The 25829-nt window shown below is 44.6% G+C and overlaps 1 protein-coding gene across 9 annotated transcripts in view; it reads left to right on the top strand.

Annotated features, from left to right (window-relative positions):
- The window catches only part of TLN2 (talin 2), a 458983-nt gene that overhangs the window by 410987 nt on the left and 22167 nt on the right, over window positions 1-25829 (top strand). For all 9 annotated transcript variants that reach the window (XM_032297261.1, XM_032297255.1, XM_032297258.1 and 6 more), the window contains 6 exons: window positions 3212-3337; window positions 3495-3611; window positions 8794-8979; window positions 13487-13594; window positions 22921-23026; window positions 23857-23981. In XM_032297261.1, coding sequence (XP_032153152.1) covers window positions 3212-3337; window positions 3495-3611; window positions 8794-8979; window positions 13487-13594; window positions 22921-23026; window positions 23857-23981 — 768 coding nt within the window. The remainder of the gene's footprint in view (window positions 1-3211; window positions 3338-3494; window positions 3612-8793; window positions 8980-13486; window positions 13595-22920; window positions 23027-23856; window positions 23982-25829) is intronic.

Genomic DNA, 25829 nt, shown 5'->3' with positions numbered 1-25829 from the left:
AATCTCAGCTCACTGCAACCTCCACCTCCTGAGTTCAAGCAATTCTCATGCCTCAGCCTCTCAAGTATCTGGGATTGCAGGCACGTGCCACCACACCTGGCTAATATTTTTTTTATTTTTAGTAGAGACAGGGTTTCACCATGTTGGCCAGGCTGGTCATGAACTCCTGATCTCAGGTGATCAACCCGCCTCGGCTGCCCAAAGTGCTGGGATTATAGGTGTGAGCCACTGTGCCTGGCTTCCCCGACTTTTGTTTGTATTATTTTATTATGGTAAGAAAATTTAATGTATCTACCTTCTTACCATATTTTTGGTGTGCGGTATAGTATTATATACTATAGACACAATGTTGGACAGCGGATTTTTAAGACTTACTCATTTTACATACCTGAAACTTGATACTCATGAGGAACCCCCAAGGAACCCCCTGTTTCTCCCACCATGCCCCTTTCTGCTCTGCTTCTGAGTTTATTTCCGATACGTCCTATAAGTGGAATCAAACAATATTTGTCCTTCTGTGACTGACCTATTTCACTCAGCATAATGTCCTCAAGGTTTATCTATGTAATTGCAAATGGCAGGATCACCTTCTTTTTTTGGAGAAAATAAATATTCCATTAAATAATGATAGTCCCATAACTAATAGTCCATGGTATGTATTGACTGCATTTTCTCTATCCCTTCATCTGCTGATGGACATTCAGTTTGTTTCCACATTTTGGCTATTGACAACAGTGCTGCTGTGAGCATGACAGTGCTGATACCTCACTGAGATCCTAATTTCAGTTCTTTTCACTGAATACCCAGAAGAAGGGATTGTTGGGTCTTATGGCAGGTCAATTCACTTTTATGTTTTTTTAGGAACCTCCATGCTGTTTTCCATAATGGCTGCACTATTTTGTATTCCCACCAATAGTGTGTAAGAGTTCCAGTTTCTCTACATCCTTGCCAACACTTGTCCTTTTTTTTCCCCCTTTAGGGTCCTCTCACCGTGGTTTTGATTTGCATTTCCCTGATGACTAGTGACCTTGAGTTTCTTTTCAAACACCTGTTGGCTATTTGCATGTCTTTTTTCCGGAGAAATGTCTATTCAGGTCCTTTGCCCATTTTTTAATTGGGCTATTTCTTTTGGCTATTGCTATTAGGATGTTAACTCTTTAATTGTCTGAATATCCTGAAGCACTAACTTCTAATGAGGTCTGCCTAATTTAAAAAGAATCCCTGGCCAGGGGCGGTGACTTACGCCTTTAATCCCAGCACTTTGGGAGGCCAAGGTAGACAGATCAGGAGGTCAGGAGTTCAAGACCAGCCTGGCCAACATAGCGAAACCCCTTCTCTACTAAAAATACAAACAATTAGCTGGGCGTGGTGTCAGGCACCTGTAATCTCAGCTACTCAGGAGGTTGAGGCAGGAGAATCGCTTGAACCGAGGAGGCGGAGGTTGCACTGAGTGGATATTGTGCCACTGCACTCCAGCCTAGGTAACAGAGTGAGACTCCATCTCAAAAGAAAATCCCTTCAGAAGAATGTCCCCACTGGTCAGTGAGCTGTCAAGTGACTGATATGGGACAGTGTATCCTGGAGGCTGGATATTGGCAGGAAACCCTTGCTTGCTGTGCCTCTATGTCCTCGTGCTGCTTCTCCTTCCCCACTGTGATTTCGGAATCAGTGTGAGGTTCATATGGGTCACATGTTCCTCATGTACTTCATCACAGACCCATCCTGCCCTGAGGGTTCAGAAGGTTGACTGGGCTTTCCTGACTCCAGTGGGTGAGAAGGCACAGATGGGAATGGGGAGGACTGAAGAGGGCAGGAGGCTGGACAATCGCGGCAGTGCTGTGCTGGCGGCTGTCTGGGCCTGCAGAGTCTTAATACGTGTTCACGTCTGAGATCCCACTTTATCTTCAAAGCAATTTAATGAGGTATATGGGGCTGGCATGCTAATTCCACTGTGGATGAGGAGCCGGAGCCACGCCCACACCATGGTACAGTGTGGAGGTTAAGACAGTGGCTTTCATGCTCACCAGACTCTGAATCCCAACTCTGCAGCTCCTGGCTCTGGTAGTGTGGACATAAGGATTGTGGTTGCCACTCGAAAAGGCAGTGGTGAGGAGTAAATGAGATAATGGTGTGTGGAGTGCCTGGCTCGGCACCTGAACACTGCCCTCAGTAAAGGGAAATTGTTTTTATTAGTATAGAAACAGTAGCTACTGGACTGGGAACACTTCAGTGCAATGCCCAGTATTGTGTGATTCCCATCTAGGCTGTTACTTTTGACTCTAAATCTGGCAGTTTGAAGAGATGGTCTGTGGTCTCTGTGACGTTAGAAAAGCAAACACCGATGATGCATCACATCCAGGTTTATGTGGAAACACACCTGCATCTTCATTCATTCCACAAGTATTTACTGAGTACCTGCTGGGTGCTGGTCCCTGTTCCATGTGTGAAACAATGCTCCAGGCCAGGCCTCCTGGAGCTTGCATTCAAGTTGATGGAGAAGACAGATGATATATAAGTGAATAAATGATAAAATAATCCCTCCTACTGATAAGTGCTGTAAATAAAACAGCAGCTTGACAGCTTCAGCAACTGCAGGAGTGGGTTTGTAGCTGAGAGGTCAGGAAAGGCCTCTGAGGACATCACGTTTGAGCTGAGGCGCAAGTGATGGAAGGAGCTGAGTTCCAGTTAGAACAGCGAGCAAAGGCCCCAAACAGGAATGAGTTGAGATTTCCCACAGATTAGACAGGCCAACCCGGATGCCTATAGTAGAGCACCCTCAGAGCCAGAGAGGTGGGCAGGGCTGCTGTAGGGCCTTGAGGGCTGGGGTCAGGTGGGGATTTTTACTCAGTTTTGGGGTGCTAGTTAGGGGTAAGTGGTGTTGCCTGTCCTGTGTTGGCTTAGCTGCCTTCGTGCTGGCAGAAGCAGTTCATCCGCCAAGTTGCTGGCTAGGAGGTTTTACATAAGCTGCACATTTGCACCTGACTTCTCCCTTCTGGCTCAGCTTCAGCCTCCCCTGAGCAGCTTTTCGAAGTCCTGAGTCCCGCATCAGAATTGCCAAGGGTGGCTTCCCAGGAGGTCTGCCATGCTGCAGACTTCAGACTGTCTTTCTCTCACGCCCTGTGCCCCAGCCTGCCCTCAGGCTGCATGCCTTGGCAAAGCTCGCAGCTGACATCTTGGCGCCTGCTCACCTGGGCTCTGTGCTCTCTTTCAGGTTGTGTTGATCAATGCCATCAAAGACGTGGCCAAGGCCCTCTCCGATCTCATCAGTGCTACCAAGGGAGCTGCCAGCAAGCCAGCCGACGACCCTTCCATGTACCAGCTAAAGGGGGCCGCCAAGGTAGAGTGGGGCTCCTGCTGGGGACAAGCACCTGAGTTCTCTTCTCACTTAAAAGAAGGAGAGGTGTCCTTGTTGATAGCATGTGATCCAGAAGTAAAAGGAGTAGGGCTGGGCCTGAAACACTGCACTATCTGAATCATTCTCTTTTCCCATGCAGGTGATGGTGACCAATGTCACCTCCCTCCTCAAGACTGTAAAGGCAGTGGAGGATGAGGCCACCCGGGGCACCAGGGCACTTGAGGCCACAATTGAATGCATAAAACAGGAGCTCACGGTAAGGAGCCATCAGTTACCTCGGGTACCAGAGTCCCACAGCTGACCCCACTGAGGGCTCATTTGAGGTTTTTTATATAATGAGGTTTTACCTAAAACACCTGAACTGAGAATGCCCTGTCACCTGCCTGCTGGTAACTTTATATAATTGAGACCCCATGTGTCGCTAAGTTTGGCTGGGATTAATTTGTAATTGTAATCAAGAAGTTAATTGAAATATATCACTTAGGACTATTCAGGTTTAATTCCACTAAAATTATAACACAAGATCAAAGCATTGGCCTGGCACAGTGGCGCACACCTGTAATCCCAGCACTTTGGGAGGACCAGGTGGGTGGATCATGAAGTTAGGAGATCGAGACCATCCTGGCCAACATGGTGAAATCTCATCTCTACTAAAAATACAAAAATTAGCCAGGCATGATGGCGCCTGCCTGTAATCCCAGCTACTCAGGAGGCTGAGGCAGGAAAATCACTTGAACCCAGGAGGTGGAGATTGCAGTGGTCAGAGATTGAACCACTGCATTCCAGCCTAGGGAACAGAGAGGGTGAGATTCTGCCTCAAAAAAAAAAAAAAAAAAAAAAAAAAAGCATTGTAAAAAAATTCCTGGCAAAAGTGATTCCGTCAATATGGCTGCACTTACCTTGAGCATAAACCCTGTCTACAGTGCATAGCCTCTCTTGATGCATGTTGCTGTGGGTATCCGGACACATGCGGAATTGGAAGTCTGAGGTTTGCTATTGGAAAAGCCTGAATGCCATTACCTGAGACACTTCCCTTGAAAATCCAGCTTCCTTCTGTTGGGGTCCTCTGACCTGAGAGAATTGACCCTGTTTTTTTCTCACTTGTTCCAGCATTGCAGAGTTGAGGACATTCTGGAGTTATTACGATGTAGATGATATCTGCCATCCTGTGATCCCACAGTGGTTGCGGATTGGCTCATTCTAATCCCCACAAATAGAAATATGCTGAAAATGAGTAGCTTCTAACAGATTTCTTTTTGATAGGAGGTTTGATCACAGATTCAACTTTTTGGGGGAAGAGAGACACCTACCTTTCCTGCCAATTGTTCTGCACCTTTAAAGGGTCACCTGCAAAGGCAATCTAAGAGCACTAGAAACAATCGTAGAGCAATTTCACAGGGTTTTGGTGACAGAAACTTGGGTTTTCTTGTCATATCTTTAATGAATCTAGCCTTGATTGATGTCGTGCTCAGTTGATGCTTTAAAGGAGGACTGAAAAATGCAGGAGTAACTTAAAAGCTGGTGATGCTTCAAGTACCACTGCCTCGCACTTGCCTGGCTGCACAGGCTGGGTGTTTCCTACCAAAATCTGGACACAGCTTTTTTATAGGTTTTTGTTTATTTTTAATTTTTGTGGGTACATAGTAGGTGTATATATGTATGGGTTACCTGAGATATTTTAATACAGGCATGGCAAGGCAAAGTAATCACATCAGAATAATTGGGGTATCCATCATCTCCAGTGTTTATCCTTTGTGTTACAATCCAGTTACACTCTTTTAGTTATTTTTTTAATGTACAGTTAAATTTTTTGTTTTACTGTAGTCACCCTGTATGCTATCAAATACTAGTTCTCATTCATTCTTTCTATTTTTTGTACCCATTATCCCTCCCCACTTCCCCACTCCCAACTCCCACCTCCCTACGACCTTTCGAAGCTTCTGGCAACCATCCTTTTACCCTCTATCTCCATGAGTTCAATTATTTTAGTTTTGCTGTCACAAGTAAGTGAGAACATGCAAAGTGCTTGGCTTACTTCACTTAATGACCTCCAGTTCCATCCATGTTCTTGCAAATGATAGTATCTCATTTTTTTTTTTTAATGACTGAATAGTACTCCATTGTGTTCATGTACCACAGTAGCCAAGATTTGGAAGCAACCTAAGTGTCCATCAACAGATGAATGGATACATGTATACAATGGTAAACACACACACACATATATAATATTGAAGAGATATCTGCACTCCCATGTTTATTACAGTTTATTCTATATTATATATATTATATAAGCATGTATGTGTGTGTGTATATATATATATATAAAATTTTGGCTATTGTGAATAGTGCTGCAGTAAACATGGGAGCGCAGATATCTCTTTAATATACTGATTTCCTTTGTTTTGGGTATATACCTAAGAGTAGGATTGCTGTATCATAAAGTAGCTCTGTTTTTAGTTTTTTGGGGAATCTCCAAATTGTTCTCCATAGTGGTTGTACTAACTTACGTTCCCACCCATAGTGTACAGCGGTTCCCTTTTCCCCACACGCTCGCCAGCATTTGTTATTGCCTATCTTTTGGATATAAGCTATTTTAACTGGGGTGAAATGATGCCACATTGTAGTTTTGATTTGCATTTCTCTAGTGATCAGTGATGTCAAGCCCCTTTTCACGTACCTGTTTGCCATTTGTATGTCTTCTTTTGAGAAATGTCTATTGAGAGCTTTTGCCAGTCTTTTGATCATATGATTAGTTTTTTCCTGTAGAATTTTTTGAGCTCCTTACAGAGGCTAGTTATTAACCCCTTGTCAGATAGGTAGTTTACAAATATTTTCCCCCATTCTGTGGGTTGTTTCCTTTGCTGTGCAGAAGTCTTTTAACTTGATACGCTCCTATTTGTCTGTTTTCATCAGCTGTACTCTTCTAGAATAAATGTTTTTATTTTCCTTCAGCACTTTAAATACGTCATGCCACTCTCTCCTGCCCTGTAAGGCTTCCACTGAGAAGTCTGCTGCTAAGTGCATTGGAGCTCCATTGTACGTTTTGTGTTTCTTTTCGCTGGCTGCTCTTGGGATCCTTTCTTTATCTTTGACTTTTGGGAGTTTGATTATTAAACTCCTTGAGGTGGTCTTCTTTGGGTTAGATCTGCTTGGTCTTCTATAATCTTCTTGTACTTGGATATTGGGGTCTTTCTCTAGGTTTGGGAAGCTCTCTTTGAATAAACTCTCTACCCCTATCTCTTTTTCCACCTCCTTTTTAAGGCCAGTAACTCTTTCATTTGTCCTTTTGAAGCTATTTTCTAGATTCTGTAGGCAAGCTTCATTGTTTCTTATTCTTTTGTCTCCTCTGACTATGTTTTCAAATAGCTTGTCTTCAAGCTCACTGATTATTTCTTCTCCGTGATCGGTTCTGCCATTAAAAGACTCATGCATTTTTTAGTGTTAATTGCATTTTCAGCTCCAGAATATCTGCTTGTTTCTTTTTAATTATTGCAATCTCTTTGGTAAATTTATCTGATAGGATTCTGATTCCCTCCTTGTGTTGTCTCAAATTTGAGTTTTCTCAACACAGCTCTTTTGAATTCTTTGTCTGAAAGGCCACATATCCCCAGGATTAGTCCTTGGTACCTTATTTAGTTCAGTTGGTGAGGTTATGTTTTTCTGGATGCTTATAGGTGTTCATTTGTGTTTAAACATTAAAGAGTTAGGTATTTATTATAGTCTTCACAGTCTGGGGCTGTTTGCACCCGTCTTTCTTGGGAAGACTTTCCAGGTATTCGAAAGGCCGTGGGTGTTATAATCTAAGCCATATCTGCATTGGGAGCACCCCAAGCTCAGTAACACTGTAGATTTTTAGACTCACAGAGGTACTGTGTTGATGGTCTTGGATACGATTCAGAAGAATTCTCTGGATTACCAGGAAGAAACTCTTGTTTTCTTCTCTCACTTTCTCCCAAACAAATGGAGTCCTTCGCTCTGTGCCGAGCCTCCTGAAGCTGGGGTGGGGTGACACAAGCACCCCTGTGAACACAGCTTCTGACATGCATAAGTGGGTCTAACTGTAGTGATCAAAGAGACTTGAAATCCGGAGCCATCCTGGGAAACTACAGACACATGATACCCATGTGATTTAAAATTCACCCAGAAGCGTGGCTGCTCATGCCTATAATCCCAGTTCTTTGGGAAGCTGAGGCAGGAGGATTGCTTGAGCCCACGAGTTTGAGCCCAGCCTGGGCAACATAGGGAAACCACATCTCTACAAAAAATTTAAAAGTTAGCTCAGTGTGGTGGCATGAACCTGTAGTCCCAGCTACGCAGGAGGCGGAGGTGGAAGAATCACTTGAGCCCAGGAGGTCGAGGCTGCTGTGAGCGGAGTTCACTGAATTTTATTCTGGCTGAATACAATTCACCCAGATTGTGGGTTTCCATGAAGTATATGCCATGAGGGCCACATTGTGAAGGACTCTACATGTGGCCCTCATTCCACTCTAGCATTCAAGGGTGAAGGAGGGATTTGGGGTCCCAGACTGCTTAATTGCAGCTACCCATTTTCAGGGAGCAGTGATGTTTGACCCTGGTTGGCATTCCATGGGATGCTGACTGGACCCGCCCTTCTTCCTCAGGGAAGCCTTCCCTGCTGAAACATGGTTGCCTAGGGCTAAAGACAGAGCAGCCCCACCTGGGCTAGGGGTCCTCATGTAGGGACAGATACACATTTGGCACACACCCAGGGTACCAGTTGCTCATGTTAGAGAGCCAGAACAGATGAGGGCATGAAGCAGAAATGGGATATTGACTTACCATGGTTAATTTATTTCAGCTTCTTTAAAGGGGGTGGGTGGATGGGTTGATAAATAATTCACAGTGTCACCATGGCGCACTCGACATGAACACCTCTGCACAATTATGCAGTTATATTTATAAGACAGGCTAAGAATAGAAGGAAGTGATGCTTCATTTCCCCCAACCTCACACCCCCTGAGAGAGAGAGAGGTGCGTCCTGAATGATACAGCCAGGTCAGTCCTGCCCTGAAACCAGCACGGGACTGAGAGTTTCTGGAAACTACCAAAGCACCAGCAGGGACGAGGGAAGAAAACTATGAAGCCATACAACAACCTTTCACAGGATGGGTAGTGTGTAAATATTGGTGTCAGCTTCTACAGACTAGCAGGTATAACGCTCTAGATATGTCTCCCTCACCGTATTGTTCCTGCGAGTGCCCAGTGTAGGTGTAAGAGGTTTGTCCATGAAAACCTTGAAAACAAAAACCGAATTACTGTACTCAAATTAAATTTCTAATTTCCTGCCACATGACAGTTTCTTCCAGTCACTGGCTCAGTTTTCAGACACAAGCTAGCTACAGCCTGGTTGGAGAAGAATACATTATTTTTCTCTTTTCCTTTTTGATTTTTTTCACCTCTCTGTTTCTGACTTCCAGGTATTCCAGTCAAAAGACGTACCTGAAAAGACATCATCACCTGAAGAATCCATAAGGATGACGAAAGGCATCACCATGGCAACAGCCAAAGCTGTGGCAGCTGGGAACTCATGCAGACAGGAGGATGTGATTGCTACTGCCAACCTGAGCCGGAAGGCTGTGTCAGATATGTTGACAGCTTGCAAGGTAAAGACTGTGGTGTTGTTTTAGATGGATAGATGATTCTCTGTCATGACTGGGTTGCTTAGTGTAGTCTGAAAAAGGGGAGGGGCTCAGAACCTTAAACTTTGTAATAAGAAATGTACACAGGGCCAGGTGTGGTGGCTCATGCCTGTAATCCCAACACTTTGGTTGCTGAGGCAAGAGGATCGCTTGAGACCTGGAATTTGAGACCAGCTTGGGCAACATACTGAGATCCCATCTCTTAAAAAATTAAAAAAAAAAAATAACCAAGTGTGGTGGTATGCACCTGTAGTCCTAGCTACTCAAAAGACTGTGGCAGGAGGATCACTTGAGCCCGGGAGTTCAAGGCTGCAGTGAGCTAGAATTATGCTGCTGCGCTCCAACCTAGGTGACAGAGCAAAACGCTGTCCCTTTAAAAAAAAAAAATGCACGCTGAATATGGCATATGAATATGGCATACCAGCCTGTGGGAAATTACTCTCTAAGGCAGTTTTGTGTTTGAGAGGGGATGGAGTCAGCCCTGCTGGCCCTAATCCTCCCCCTTCTTTCTAGTTCTTCCTAAATAGGCAGGAAACCTTCCTGCAGAGTGTGGTGGAGGCCTCCCTGAGGGTAGAAGACAGGGATTGCAGCATTTTGTTCCAGCTCCTCCAAATGGAAACTGTTCGCTCTTCAGCTGGACCTTTTCCTGCCCCCATAGGTCAGCCCTTGTGCATTAGGAGAGGTTTGCCACCCCTGGTGAGAAAGTGAGTTGGAGGAACACAGCAGAACTTGGGGAGCTACTTTTCGCAGTCTGTGCTAGACATCTTGGAAAAGTGCCTCTGCCCCTTTGGGTAGACAGTTGGAGCAGCTGCCATGAGCCTGTGCTTGGTGAGGGAGCCGTGGAAACCCAGGGCCTAGAAGCTTTATTTGTGATCTCTTAGGAAAGTGAACTGTAAGAGCCCCCACATCGCCCTGCATCCCACCGAGCACCCCACCCCAGGCCTTCACCCTTCTAGGGACAGCCTTGCCCCAGGGACTGTGGCTTCTGCTCAGCGATCAATGATGATTCCCTGCCATGGTGAGTGAGGGCGGGGATTGACCCAGAATTGCAGACCAGCTCTTACAGCATGGGGACTGAGGGAACAGAGCTGTTCTTGGTGGTAAAGTGAGTTCTGCTGGAGTTGCTGCTGCAAGATCCAGCTTTTATGGCTTCTTGGTTGCTCCTCAGGAGGAGGAGGAGGTAAGGGTGGGGTGATGAAAGAATGTATGTGCAGGAGCCTGGCCTGGGAGACAGTACCACATTTACAGGATCCCTGGGTGTGATGGAGGGTGGAGAGAAGAGGGTGGGTTGGAAAAGACAGGGCTGGGGGAGTAGGTAGGGCCACTTTCACAGAGAACCCAGGGCTGCTAGGTCAGGGAGTTAGGACTCTCTCCTGAGGCTCCAAGTATTGGCCACAATGATAAGCTCAGTGGAGCCCACCTACCAGAAGTGACAACTGCCAAAGGGGTTACAGCGTCAATCAGAGAGTAGTATGTCCCTAGCAAGACAAGGCCTGCTTACATCAAGGTATCCACACATGGCACCTCACATTGTAGAAGGGCTGTCATATATATTCTGTCATTTGATCCCAGATGAGAAAGGCAAGACTAATCAATTATTCTGTTTGTCACATGATAAAATGGGCTCAGAGAGAGAAGTGGCATGACCAAGGTCACACAGCTATTTACTGTCAGAACCAGCACTGAAACCGGCTCTCCTGATTCCTCAGCCACTCTGTTTCTGCTCTCAGGGCCTCCCAGACGTAATGCTCAAGGTCACTCTGGTTGATGCGTGACACACACTTTTGTCCCCAAGCTACAGACCCGATCAGGGGGAACTGAACGGAAAAGAAACCATGATTAAATGGTCTTTTTAAAGGGAATGCAGCTCAGATGTTTGAGTGTCTCCTAACATGTGTTCTCCTGTTTTCAGGGGAGGTAGAACAGTCTCAGGTAGAACAGTGTCGGTGCTGTTTGCCCGTCCTTAGCTCCTCTTTGTCATCGTGACGCTGGGTCACATTAACTGGGCTTTACAGGACAAGATAGCAGCCACAGCTCTGAAGCCTGTATATCAGCTTCACACACCAAAATCAGAATTGACAGGAGTCACTGCTGAGCCCTGATGCTCCTGTTAGGATAGGACTGACTTAGCAAACTTACTAGCATTTCTGCTTCCCTTGGTCTCCTGTATTCTTCACCCCTTTGCAAAAGGAAATAGAAAGGGAGTGCCTGCAATAAAGCATAGACAGGAAACCTGAGTGGTGGATCAAGATGGAAGCCTACATGCCAAACAGAAGGGCCAAGTCGCCTTAGTCCAGCTCTGCCTTCGCCCTGGCTACCCTGCTCAGCCCATACACGGAGGGGCAGAAAATTACATATGGGCTCATCTTAGAATGGAAGGATTACTGCAGTTCCTTAGGCAAAGAGAAAGACTTACCTAAACCCTAAGTTAATTCTCATACGTATTTCTTTCTGAACTTACTTTCATGTGCACATGTGTATATTAGATATAATTTTATGTCTACTGTTATAATTAATGTTATAAAGCTATTTCTGTGTTGCTATATTGGTGACTTTTTAATGACTACAAAATATTCTGTTAATGAATATTATCTTCCCACTGTTGTCAGATATTTAGGCTGTCTACATTGTTTTAAAATCATGAACTTTATTGCAGTGAACATCTTTGGGCATATCTGGTTTTCTTCTGTGTTTTGGATTATTTCCTTAGGCAAAACTCCCGGAGATAGAATGAGTGGGTCCAATAGTATAAGAGATTAATTAGTGCCAGATTGTTCTCCCAGAGTTCTTCCCACTTACAGAGCCCCCAGCAGTGCACGCAAGCACCTCAGCTCCACCTCTCCCACAACCCTACACACAAGCTTGCACATAACCTGCTAGCAGTGACTCTGAGTAGCATCCAGGCCTGTGTCTTCCCACAGTGGTGTCTCATCAAACAGATGGGAGCCCTGTGCCTCATCATTGGAGGCACAAGGGTATGAGGATGAATAACAAGTGATGGTGGGTGGCTGGGACCATGGCTCTTGACTCCTGTGTCTGAGCCTACTAGTCCTCAGATGAGGAAAACCTGGCGCATACATGACATGCTGGCTATGAGAATTAGCCACACTCTGTCCAGGGGTTGAGGGTAGATCAAGGGAGAGCCCAAGGTAATCCCTTCAGCACTCCCATTCTTAGGAAGAGAGGCTTGAGTGGATAAAACATGGAGGCTGGTCTTTGCCCTCAGCCTTGACCTTTTTCTTATCCTAATGTGTGATTTGTATTTGTTCTGATTAGCAATGTCTTTGTAGTTTTATATGTTTCTGCAAGCCCCTCAGTTTCTTTCCAGAAGGAAGCTGTAGAAGGAAGAAAGGGGTAGGGTTGCTAGTTTTAACAAATAAAAAATAGGGTGTCTGGCCGGGCGCAGTGGCTCAAGCCTGTAATCCCAGCACTTTGGGAGGCCGAGGCGGGTGGATCACGAGGTCAACAGATCGAGACCATCCTGGTCAACATGGTGAAACCCCGTCTCTACTAAAAATACAAAAAATTAGCTGGGCATGGTGGTGCGTGCCTGTAATCCCAGCTACTCAGGAGGCTGAGGCAGGAGAATTGCCTGAACCCAGGAGGCGGAGGTTGCGGTGAGCCGAGATCGCGCCATTGCACTCCAGCCTGGGTAACAAGAGCAAAACTCCGTCTCAAAAAAAAAAAAAAAAAAAAAAAAATAGGGTGTCCCATACTTGCTAAAAATTCATTGATTTTCTGAAATTCAAATTTAACTGGGTGCATTTTATCTCATGACCCTGTGAATGGTTATGCCTTGAGAAATGATGTGTCACGAATAGTAGGTCATAAGTACAAGGAAAAAGCTCAAGATGCTGTGTTAAGCATGTGTACTGGTTTGTGTATCTCGACTTCTGTATAATATGAGATGAGTTATGGTGCCTCTAGGGCACTGGGGAACTCGCCATCTGAAGTTTCCCAGGAGCTAGAGGGCCCTGGTCACAGAGACCTCACTGACTGCAGCATGGTCAGGCCCAGGGATGGGAGCTGGGCTTAATTAGCCTGTGAGCAGAGACGTGTTTTCAGGACCCCTTAAGCTGCTGAAGAGAGGCGAGGCTGACCCTAGGTCAGTACGTTTCCAGCTGTAAGCACTGATCATGAATCTTGCCTGGATGTTTTTGTACATGTGGAATTTTTTGCATTTCAAAAAAATGTGGGGTGGGAAAAGGAGGAACAAGGCACCGGATTCAGCTCTTTCTATCGTTTGGCCCCAGGGCACTAACAAAGTCTACACGCAGACTGACTGGGAGAGCCTGCGGTGGACAGGTGGGTGGTGGCAGAAGGATGTAGAGGAGATTCCTCTTCTGTCCAGGGAGTCAGGGCAGTTTCTCAAGGTCACCAGAGTTAAGGTCTCCTGCCTCTGAGTCTGGGTCTGCCCAACGCTGCTGGCTTTTCAACATTTTAAGATTTCAACATTCCTTTCTCTCTCCAGCAAGCATCCTTCCACCCCGATGTCAGTGACGAGGTGAGAACCAGAGCGTTGCGTTTCGGAACGGAGTGCACCCTTGGCTACTTGGACCTCCTGGAGCATGTCTTGGTGGTAAGAAGGCGCATGAGTTAGGGCTGGGGTGTAGCTGTGTCACTCTAGCTGCCCTGGCTGATTTGAACTATGCTTTTCTTAGGAAGACCTCTCTCAGAGCCCTGTCCAGTGCCACTGTGAGGCTGAGACTGGATTGAGCTGGAATCTCCCATGATGCACTGACCCAGCACACAGAGCTAAAAGTGCAGTCTGGATGAAGTAGCAGTTAGAATTCAGGAAAGCCCAGTCCTCTCGTGTACCTAAAAGGCAGGATTCGCATGTAAAGGGAGGAGGGAGCAGAATGAAGGACAAAGTAGGTGGGCAGCCAGGGCCAACCTGAAAAGTGTCAGCAGGTCTTGCTAGGAAGCCCCCAGTACATCCTGCAAGAACACAGAAGGCTTCTGACAGAGCCACGCCAGCCTCCATGGCAAGTTAGGGAGGCTGCCAGTGCTCCAAGTGACCCACCAGCCCTTCAGGACTTCCTGCCATCCTCGAATGAATGGCTTCCGTACCATGGAGAATGACTCCCCCAGCCTGCTGTGCCCTGTATGGAGCTGGGTTAAGAAGGCATAAGCGGGAGACACCAGACAGGGGCCTAGATGGTCATGGCTGGTGGGCTGCCCACGTGGGAGCCTCAGTTTGTGCAGTTCTTAAGGAGGCTTGACTCACTACAGACCCTAAGGACCAAACCACAGAGCACCAAGAAGTATGTACAGTGTGTGTCCGTCTCTGTTGAGTTCCAGGAGCCATATTAAGAACTGTGTAAGGTCTAGGGCAGGCCTTGATAGTCAGGGACACCTCCAGAAAAAGAGTTGGTGATGTCTCCCCTCTATCACTACGCTTGCTCTTACCAAACTTAACAAAACAGATCCATCAGACCACCTTTAGACACATAATGCACATATCTAGAGGAGGAATGTCAAGCCCTTCATTTGCTGGTCATTCTCAAGTTTTCTTATTCTGTCCTTGTGCAGCCATGAGGCTTATAGGCCAAAGGAGTGATCTGAGACCCAGAAAGCTTGTCCCTTTGTTGAAGTCACTCAGCTCTTCAGCAACAGAGCTGGATCCAAATCTCAATTCCTACTATTCCCAGCTCTATGCATTTCACTGCCTCCTTCTTAGAAATAAATTATCTTCTGATGCTAAACATTTTAGGTCATTTAAGGGATCATTATTTTTATTGTTTATCCAGGTAACTGGTCAATTCTGAAGTGCATTTTTGGGGGAAGTAGCCAGTCTAGGGTACTAACATTGGGCTCTCAAAGTCTGAACCCTTGTGAATAGAGATCAGTATATCATATGTTCACCAAGGAAAGACATCTTAGCCAGTCAGCACTCATAGGCAAGAGCCTCTAGCTAGACAAGCTGGGATATGAAGTGTTCAGTCTGTAAGTGTGCCTAGCAGGAAATTTAGGTTAGAGAGAATAACACCAGCAAGGCTTTCAAAAGGCATATATTTTTAATTATGGAACAATATATTGTGAGTCACAGAGAACCTTGTTATAACTAAAAATTGGACAGTAGAGTGGCGTCAGTAGGTTTAGAAGCCTCAAGTGCAAATCCTGGTTTGGCCACATAAATAGCTACATGGCCACCATCATATCGGGGGTTCCATTTCCTCAGATGTTAAATAGGCAGTTTATTAAGGAGGAAACGAGCATGTCTGGAAACCCATGGCCTTGTGGGCAACCTAACATTTGCTGAATGCTTTCTTAAAATCTGGCCGGGCCCCGTGGCTCACGCCTATAACCCCAGCACTTTAGGCAACTGAGGCTGGTGGACCACTTGAGGTCAGGAGTTCAAGGCTAGCCTGGCCAACATGGGGAAACCCCATCTCTACTAAACATACAAAAATTAGGCCAACATGGTGGCGGGTGCCTATAATCCCAGCTACTTAGGAGGCTGAGGCAGGAGAATTGCTTGAACCCAGGAGGTGGAAGTTGCACTGAGCCGAGATTGCACCACTGCACTCCAGCCTGAGTGACAAAGCAAGACTCCATCTGCCACTGGGAAGCTGCTGTTTCTGGCTAGTGGGTGGTACTTGCTAATGGTGGGCTGGGCTTGAAGCAGCAGTGTCCTCTGCCTCCTAAACAGGAGCTCTCCCGCTACGCTCCATTTCTCCCTATTTTTTCGCTCTCATGCTTTTGCTTTTGTCTTGTTCATTTTGGAGGAAGGGAGGAGATACAGGGATCCTCATATTTCCATTTCACCACGTCTCCCCAGTTCCATTTCTTAGTTAAACCAATTTTCTCCACCTGTGCAGCATGGGTAATGTACATGACATCTGTGGGTCCGGGCCCCACACACACAGGCCTCAGGTTGGCGATCTGTATCTTTGCCCTTGGTGAGTCATTGAACAAGAATGTCACTGTGTAGGGTCTCCCTTCAGCTCTGTGTCTGCCACATACACAGTCCTGGATGGAAATGGAGTGGAGGTATCCCTTTTCACTCTCTGGCAAAAAATACAACTTATTTTGGGGAGAGGAGTTCTCTCTTCGTAAAGAAGGGCAGGTGCCAGCTTTTGTCTTAAGGAGAAGTTTGTCTCAGGGGAAAAGGAAACCAGAGTTCTAACAGGGTCACCTCCCTGACTGCATGCCGACTCTGAACCCTGTCCCAGTATTTGGGAATGAGGCATTGGATCTGCTCAAGTGCTTCCTTTCTCCCCCTCACTTCCCCTCTCCATGCCCACCATGTTTGGGTGAGCAAAATAAGACAAGGCTTTCTTGTGTGTATGGTGTGCATTCGTCCAAGGGGCAGGCAGATGGCTGGCCTCCGCCTGAGGGGAGGCTGAGAGGTCCAGGATCTCTGGGAACATTACAGCAGGTGTAGGAACACTCCTAGGCCACACATTCAGAGACTCCTGCTCAGTGACCACTCAGTCACTATGTCAGCATCAGCCCTGATGGTAATCAGCACCTTTTTGTGGAATAGGAAGAAGGGCACTTGCTGCAGGGAGACCCAGCATCACAGGTCCTTCAGGAGGTCTCATCTCATGGAGGGTGGAGGTTGGAAGGAGGGAGAGTGACCACGGCTTTCTTTCTCAGAGCCTAGGCAAGAACAGATTGCACTTTGTGGCCAGATGTACTTCTGTGGTGATTGTTGACATTTTAGGTGATCGATTTTCTGTTATGGATTCTTCCTTGTATTTTCTGTAGAATCAGGACTCTGAAATCTTGATGCATCTGTTAAAAGCCTGCCAGCTGAGTTTCTTTTCCTCGTTCTATACAATTGCTGTCAATGTCGTCTTAACCATGGTAGAAATATCGATGTCCTGGTTCTGTAAGGCCTTTCAGGGGTTTATGGTAGCTGGTACTAAAATGAAATCACTAACAGGAAGAAAAGCTAAATGATAGTAAAACTATTTCTATAAAAGAAACAGAATCCATCTCATCCTTTGCAGTAAGCATTTTCCCCCTTGAGACTGAAAAGATCCAAATACATTTTTTAAATGAAATTGTCAAAAGTTAGCAACTAAGTATGAGACGCAGTGAAAGGAAGATTAAAAGTTACCCCCAAAGTTCTTGAGCTTCATGATTAGGGTCATGGTAATGCTACTGACAGAGCAAGACAGAAGAAAGGGAGATTTTATAGATAAAATCTATAAAACTTACAGGGTGCCTATGTTTAATTAGGCACACTTTACGTTTGAAACATTGTCCAGATGTAAAGATGGAGATACAGTTCTAGTACTGGCAGTTGAAGGCTTTTATTCATGCATATGGGCCTTTTTTTTTTTGAGATGGAGTTTTGCTCTTGTTGCCCAAGCTAGAGTGCAATGGCATGATTTAGGCTCACTGCAACCTCCACCTCCTGGGTTCAAGTGATTCTCCTGCCTCAGCCTCCCAAATAGCTGGGATTACAGGCACTAGCCACCAGGCCTAGCTAATTTTGTCTTTTTAGTAGAGATGGGATTTCACCATTTTGGCCAGGCTGGTCTTGAACTCCTGACCTCAGGTTATCTGCCCGCCTCAGCCTCCCAAAGTGCTGGGATTACAGGCATGAGCCACCATGCCTGGCCAATATGGGCTTTTAATAAGAGCATACAGTACAGACACAAGAGAATAGAGTCAAGGCTAGATCTTGAAGAAACATGAATCAGTAGAAGGAAAAAAGTTGGAGAAATAATGGAAAAAGGGGACTTCAGAAATATTCCCTGACAGAGAGAGAATACAGGAAAAAGGCTTATCATTTGGGCTTTATGGTTGATTCCTTAAGTCATCATTTATTTTATTGACTTCCTTCTGTAGACCACACAAAAGAAATATAAGCTAAGCACACAGTGGCCCCTAATCCGTTTATAATCTAGTCAGCCCCCCTCAGCGGTCTTTGTTGTTGTTTATAAAATATTAAAGAGTGAAACAATAAAAGAGAAAACTATCAAAAAAAAGTTTTCCTCCTCGAAGTTGACAAGTGCTGATGACTCTGACATCCAAGGATGTGGGTGAAATAGCATTATGTATTTATTTATTTCTTCATGTTCATGTATTTATTTTTGTTCCTTAAAAAGCAAGACAGTATTTTCTAATAAAAATTTATTTTTGTTCCTTAAAAAGCAGAGTATTTTCTAATGTGGGAGAAAAACAAGCCTCTGTTTCTAGGGAATTATCATAAACATATAAAAAATACAAGTTCCTGGTGAAAAATTATAGACCCCTCTCAACAGTATTCTGTCACCTAAATTTGTGACATTGGTCATTGTCTTAGGTCTGCTGCCAAAAATAAGTTCATATTCACACCATTAGCCATAACTCCTAGAAATCTGGGTTAAAATAAGGATAAGAAAGAGGAATATTATTTCATACTGAGACTCCTGTAAGCCACAGGCCAGTGCTGTGTGATGGCCCAACAAGAAATGAGGAAAATGAGAATGTCCAAACCTGGGAAGTCGTTTTCATTTTCAGAGGGGATTCTAACGTCAATCAGAAAATGAAAGCCAAATTGCTAGTCTAGAGAAGACATCAAATTTTTTTTGAAATTCTCTTTAGAAGAAAAGAATATGTACTAAAATTTGATGAGTTTTTTTGCGGGCAACAGATTTAAAAAGCAATTAAAAACTAGAGATTTTTATTCTCTCTCACACATAAACACACACTCACACACCTCTCTAACTCACTCTGCCCTTCACTCTGTTCTTTGGTCTCTGCAGAAAGATTGTATGATCATATGACCATAGCCTCTCCACTGGGAAGAGTCGACTTAAACCAGACTGTACCTGTAGATCTTGGGGTAGTCTTCCTGAAATGCTTGAAACATTGATCCCCTGTTTTTAACAATTCCAAAGAGAATCAGTGGAGATTCCTGAGAGCTGAAGAAAGGTCAGATAATTGTTCATTTTTTACAAAAAGGGAGAGAGAAAATTCTAGAAATCAAGGTTTAGAGAAAGTGTTCAGCAATCTAGTTGTTCAGAAACTAGTTGAAGTCATTTTCAGGTGGTTCAAGGAGAATCAGGGATCCTCTTCAGTGAGCTGCTTTTCTTAAATCAAGGCAGATGAAAATGTGCATGAGTTACTGCTGTCTTGTCCTTGTTCCTTTAAAATGTCTAGAGCCAAGGATTCTTAGCCGTTTTTGGCTGGTTTGTATATTTTTCTTTGGAAGATGCTTAAATAAATACAGAAACTAGTATCAGCGTCCATGTGCCCACAATTTATGACTGACTGATTTTATTAACAGTTTGTCCTGTTTGCTTCAGATGCTTATAATTTAAAGAAACATATGAATAATAATAAATTTTTTTATCTATTCCCGCTCCCATTCTCTTTTCCTCTGTTATAGATGCCAGTGACTATCATGATTTCAGCATTCTTCATCTTTTGTGGGTCATGGGCCCCTTTGAACTGAAAACCCTGGGTTATTTCTTGCCTCCCGCAACCCTCATCAAAGAAACGTCAGCACAGACACACAGAACAATCCTCAAACTGTTAAGAGGAATCACAGACCCACAAAGCCTAGTTAGAACCTTTTGGTATTTAGAGACTACAAATGGAGGACCCCTGCCTGGGGAATCCTTTAGAGAATTCAGTTAACTCTCAACAAACATAGGATGTAATTTGGACAGAGCCATCTCCCTGTTGCCCTGAGAGCTGCTTTGTGACACTGTAGAGATGCCTGTTTGAGTGGCAGTGGCCTCCTGCACTTGCTGTTTGCTGGTTTATCGTAGAGGATTTGTATTGCAGGACAAGAAGCAGCTACTTTGCCTCTGCAGCTATCACGGTTCAGTATTTCCACAAAACCACAGTATGAGATCTTTGGCAGGGCTAAAATTCCCCTTGCTTCCACTGGCAGAGCTTTAATTTGGATCTGTCTATTGTCTGCTATCAGAAATCATGTTGACTTAATGGTAGACTAAAAATAGAACTCCTCTCTTCCTCCATAATCTAAAGCTCAGGTTCTTTATCAGCGCTGTTCTCTGTCTGAGAAAGCCGTCATAGTGTACACTTCTGAATTAACAGCTCCTCTTTTAGAGACAGAAGTCTTTAATCATTCTGCTTTGTGGGAATGTTGGTAGAAGTATATGAACAAACATCCTTTCCTTGTCTTGAGCTTAGGGAGAAATCATCTAGTCTTTTACCATTAATTATGAATGTCCCCACCATACCTTCAACCATTTGCTTATTCATGTTGTGTTGGTCACTTTAGAGAAACCCATGCCTGTGGACTGCTTAGCCAGTGAGATCCTGAGCCATAACTATTAATAACCTGGTAGCCTTATGAAACAACATACGCTATGTTGTTTCAGACAAATATGGTACAAGCTTTCTGCAATTAAGTGGTGACAGATGCCACCATCTAAGTCTAAAGCAGTGGTTCACAACTATGACCGCATCTGAGAGTCACCCAGGGAACTTAAAAAGATTCTCATGCTCAGGCCACACACCAGAACTTTTCTATCAGTAGCTCTTTATATTAATTTATATAATCTCACCACAACTCTATAAGGGAAGACTGTTGTGCTCACTTAATAAATTGAGGCTTAGAGAGAAGATAAGTACCTGTTACACAGGTACATTGATATTGACTACTGAACCTATGCTTAACTAAACTGCCTGCCTATTGGCTGTCTTGGAAGGTAAAAGGCATTTATCCCCCTTCCTTCTACTTCTCCATGGTTCTAGTGTTCTTTTGTAACTGGTCTAAGAAGCCATCAGAGTAGGATCTGTCTCCATCATGTATTGGTCTGTTTTTCATTTGTTAATTCATTTGTTCATTCATTCAAAGATCTTTACTGAATTCTTAGTATCTGCAGAGTGGTATATGGAGGCCTTAGTGTGAGAGAATGAGAATCACAGAGCAGCTGGAATCATCATAGAACAGTAGCAAATATGAAAGAAGTGTAAAAGATTGTAAGAGGAGGGAAGATGAGGATAGATGCATATGAAGTAATGCTCAAAGATTGCTGACAAACCCATTTGTGTGTATGACATAATGTCATCTATACACTACTGTGTCCAGGGCTGGTCATAGTGTAACCCATTGACTAATCTTTTTTTTTTTTTTTTCCTAAGCTTTCTTTATAGTCATGGTGCAAAGGGATTAGTCCTGGAGTCTGAAAGCCATCTTTCCAGATTCCTATGAATGACTGTGCTACCTGGCCAGGGGAAAGAGTGTGGGGCACCAAGAAGGGAATCAACATTTAATGAAAGCCTATTGCGTTCTAAGTGTCATGAGAAATACTCCCCATGTGTTAACTCCATTTTATTTATTTATTTACTTACTTTTTGAGACGTAGTCTCGCTCTGACACTTAGGCTGGAGTACAATAGTGCCATCTTGGCTCATTGCAACCTCCATCTCCCAGGTTCGAGCAATTCTCCTGCCTCAGCCTCCCAAGTAGCTGGGACTACAGGCACCTGCCACCATGCCCAGCTAATTTTTACATTTTTAGTAGAGACTACCTTGTTGGTCTCGCTGGTCTCAAACTCCTCACCTCAGATGAGCCACCACCTTCAGCCTCCCAGGGTGCTGGAACTACAGGCATGAACCACCGGGTCCGGCCTCCATTTTATCTTTACGCCAACCCTGAGATATAGGCATTATCCCAGCTTTACACACGAGAAAACAGATATAAAACCAGTGATGGATGAAGCCAGGTTTGAACACAGGTTTGTCCATTTCCAAAGCTGTTGCTTTGTCCCCTATTCAGAAGCTGCAAAATTGTGCAGAGACAGACAGCAGTTACACTACTCTCCCGACTGTCTGAACATTTATAAATCTGAGGATCACCATTGGGAAACATGAGAAAGAGATAACAGAAAAGAGCATTGGAAGAGGTATTTCAGCATGAGGAAGGGATAGGACGGTGTGCACCAGTGTTTAGATCCCTGGTTTCCAGGGGAAGAGCTCTCATCCTGTGTCACAGTTCCATTCATGGATGAGTTTGAGAAGAAATCAGCTGTGAATGTCTTAAAGGTGTTTAGGATTCTCAGTACCTTTTTAAAAATTCATTTAAAAAAAGCAAAAGATAATTTTTTAAAACCTTGGAATTAATTCCAAAGAGGGCACATCCTCAGGACTTCTCCCAGGAGAGCTTGCAGTCAAAACTCTGGAAATGGATTGTTTTCTCAGGAATGATCCTCCTGATCAGTCAGTTGTTGCTCCTGTAGGGATTTTGTCTGTAGGATTTGAGTGGCACATTTCCTGTGGTCCTTTGTTTTGTTACAAGTACTGATTGGCCCATAGCCTGGGGCTTTTGCCTTCACTCAGCATGTTCTTTATCATCATCATTATTATTATTATTATAAAGAGACAGAATCTCTCTGTGGCCCATGCACCGCAGCGTTGCCCTCCTGGGCTTAAGAGATCCTCCCACCTCAGCCTTCTGAATAGTTGGGACTACTGGTGTGTGCCACCATGCCCTGCCAATTTTTAATTTTTTAAAAGATATGCCATCTTGCTATGTTGACCAGGCTGGTCTCGAACTCCTGGGCTCCAGCAATGCTCCCGCCTTTGCCTCCCAAAGTGCGAAGATACAGGTGTGAGCCTCTGTACCCAGCCAGAATGTTCTTAAACTTTGGGTAATTTTCAGGTGCATGTGTGTTTTATGTACAAATAAAGGACCAACGAAGGTCCAAATAAAAGACAAGTAAGGACTTTGTCTCCTTTGTGATCTTAAGAGCTGTGTCAGAAGGGACCTTAGAGACACCACTGGTTCCCAGCTTTTCATTTCTCACACGGGGAGACTGAAACCCAGTGAGTCTTAAGGATTTTTCCACAAGAATCTGAAGTCACTTGGGATAGAGATGCAACTTAAACCAGGCTATCTGACTCCACATCCACCAGGAGAAGTGTACCTCTTTCCCATCCCAGTGGTTACTGTCTTCCTCATGCCTCTGACTTGCCCTTCACCTGTAGATTCTTCAGAAACCAACCCCAGAACTCAAGCAGCAGCTGGCCGCTTTCTCCAAGCGAGTCGCCGGTGCTGTGACGGAGCTTATCCAGGCGGCGGAAGCCATGAAAGGTAGGCTGGATTCTTGTGTCTTGGTGGAGGGCAGCCCTCCCAGGCAGTGCTAATACAGCAGACTGCGCAGAGGAAAAGCATAGCCGGCATAGGCCTACAGCTGGCAGATGCAGCCAGGAATACAGTGAGGACTTCCTTCAAGCAAATGGGTTTAGATGAGCTTGAAACAGTAACAGCTTCCCTGAAGCAAGTCTATTCTCTAGTCTTGTATGTAGTGCTTTGACTTAAATGGTATCCTCCATCTAGAACTACTCACTCTGCATTCCTTTTTTGGCCGCATTTTCATTCATCAGGATATTTATTCTCATTCAAATAATCCTTCATGTTTTGAAAATGATGCTACCTGAAAACACCGTTGGGACACCCTTTAAAAATGCTCACATAGAAGCAGTCAGCTCACTGAGGAAATGCCTTCTCACCAATTTCCTTTACTTTGAATTAAGGTTGAGGGGTCATTCCTCCTGGGTTCCCGGGAGAAGACCTACAGCATAGTCAAGCGTGTCCTGAGGATACTTACTTATATTCCTGAGCTTTAAGTTCAAAATCAGAGCAAGGCTCAAGCCTTGGTCCATAAGTTCATTTTTGAAGCTGCTTGGTGACTACCCTGTGGCGGAGCCATACACACAACTGACTTAGAAAACCAGGATTAGCACCGCCCCCCACCCCCATCCAGAAGGCCTTTATGAGAGCCCAGGAGGAACGTTCCTTAGGATAATGCAGGTCAGGCTCCTGGAGCCTTCGTGCATGCAAATCCAGACATTGTTTGTAATTAAGCCTGTGCCCTGAGGTCTGCAGCTACCAAGCATCACCTTCTTTTGGGCTGATTCTAGGAACCGAGTGGGTGGATCCGGAAGACCCAACGGTCATTGCAGAAACGGAGTTACTGGGGGCTGCAGCATCTATTGAAGCTGCTGCTAAGAAGTTAGAGCAACTGAAGCCAAGAGCAAAACCAAAAGTAAGTGTTCATTTGTGGTTGCCTGTCTGGTGTCGATGAGTCTTTCAGTGGGTGGCTGAGAAATGGAGCTAGGAGTACTGCAGGGAGATTAGCTCCTTCCCCAGGGTCAGATTAGCAAGCAGAAAACCTGATCTACCTGCCCGGCACTGTTTTAGAGTATGGGGGTTAAAAACGGTGGATGAGTCTTTCAAGTTAACCACGCAGAAAAATACCTCTGGGTTTCCAAAGGAAGAACTGGGGCATTTCCAGTCTTGATTTAGTTCCATTATCTAAAGCAGGTGTTGGATGCTTCCTGTCGGAAGCTCCCGTTGCTGGATAGGAGATTGTTAGCCTCCAGTTTTCTGGTTTCTCTTTTGCTTTTTACAAAGAAATAGCACTGCTGGGAATCAGAGGGCAATGAGAACTTTAAAAGTGTACCCTTGCCAGGCTTTTTCAGATATGCTGGAGAGGATGGGTAGCTGGTATGTTTTTCCCATCTGTGTTTGTCATCTAGATAAACGTCTGAAACTTAAGATTATATGTGAAGAGAAATAGCCATTTAAAGGAAAGAGATACTATTAGATTAGGCAGGAAGACGGACACTTTCTGAATAAAAGGATGATAAGCTAGGGCTGTCTCCAGGGGCAAAGCCCCCAACCCTGGTAAGGTAATATCTGCCTCCCCACCTTCCATGACCGTCTTCAGCAGGAAGGTGGCAGAACCAGAGGCATCCTCTTTTTCTTCCAATTCAAGTAAGCCCTGGTGGTACGTGTAACTCACCAATTTCTAAGGACCCAGATATGTTTGGAAATAAAATCTGGCTTTTCCCCTCAGGAAAGGGTTGGATTCCACCAATTTAGGTATACCTAAAAATGTATCTAATTTTGTAAGACCAAGGTATGGAATCTGGGCCCTGAAATAGAGGAGACCACTCAAAAACAGTGTAGTGTATGAAATAAGCACAGACTGGGTCTGTTAAGCTTGGGAACACTCTTAAAACCTTCGAATTCTTAGAACCAACCTCCTAATAGTCGCTGTGGAGTCGGGAAAGGCACTTAAACATTTTCTCATCAAGATATAACTTAAGGATTTTGGCCTCCGATGTCGCGGTTTACTATGGTTCTCTCTGCTGGCCTCCACCTGAGAGGCTTGGGTTGCCTGGTATCATCAGAGTTTTTCTTACAAACTTAAGAGCCAAGTGTGGATGTTGAGACAACTCCATTTTCTGGTTATGCCTTTGTTTCTGCTTTGTCAGTGAAGTTAATCTTGAATGAAAAGTACACTTTAAACTTAAGAGTCAACCATTAAATAAGATTTAGAGGTTTGGCGCATAATGTCTTTCCATTTCCTCGTCTGATTTATCACGAGTGGCCTCTCCTGGGGAGGGCCCTATCTGCCAATGCCGAAGCCATGTCAGTTGACACATTGGTTCTCCTGGAGAATGAGCTGAGTGCTAAGTAAACATTAACACTCACCGTATTCTAAGAGCTCCTATTTCAGTGTCTTTCCCTTTGTCCTTCTTCAGGGTCCTTCTGAGCTCTTGTCTGTGTCTGTATCCTGGTTTCCCCCTGTCTGGTCATTCACTTTTTGATTCCAGATGGGAAAACAAAATTATTAAAGTTCTTACCCCATAGGATTATTATTATAATAATTAAATAAGATGGTATAAGAACACTGCCTGACACACAGTGAGACTCGGTAGATAGTAACTGTATCACCATTATTATCATCATCATCACTGAAAATATGTGTCTGGGACTTTTTCCCTAGGAAATGCCTGAAATAAAAACTATTCCACAGGCCCCCGAGAAAAGGAAAAATAGAAAGCTCACATTGTTCAAGGGCCAAGCATGTGCCAGGCAGTCTTTT

The sequence above is a fragment of the Sapajus apella genome, unplaced genomic scaffold (genome assembly GCF_009761245.1).
Source record: "Sapajus apella isolate SASKATOON/1434 unplaced genomic scaffold, GSC_monkey_1.0 scaffold37, whole genome shotgun sequence".
NCBI lineage: Eukaryota > Metazoa > Chordata > Mammalia > Primates > Cebidae > Sapajus > Sapajus apella.
The sequence above is the reverse complement of the archived record's forward strand: the minus strand, read 5'-3'. Positions and strand labels throughout refer to the sequence as shown.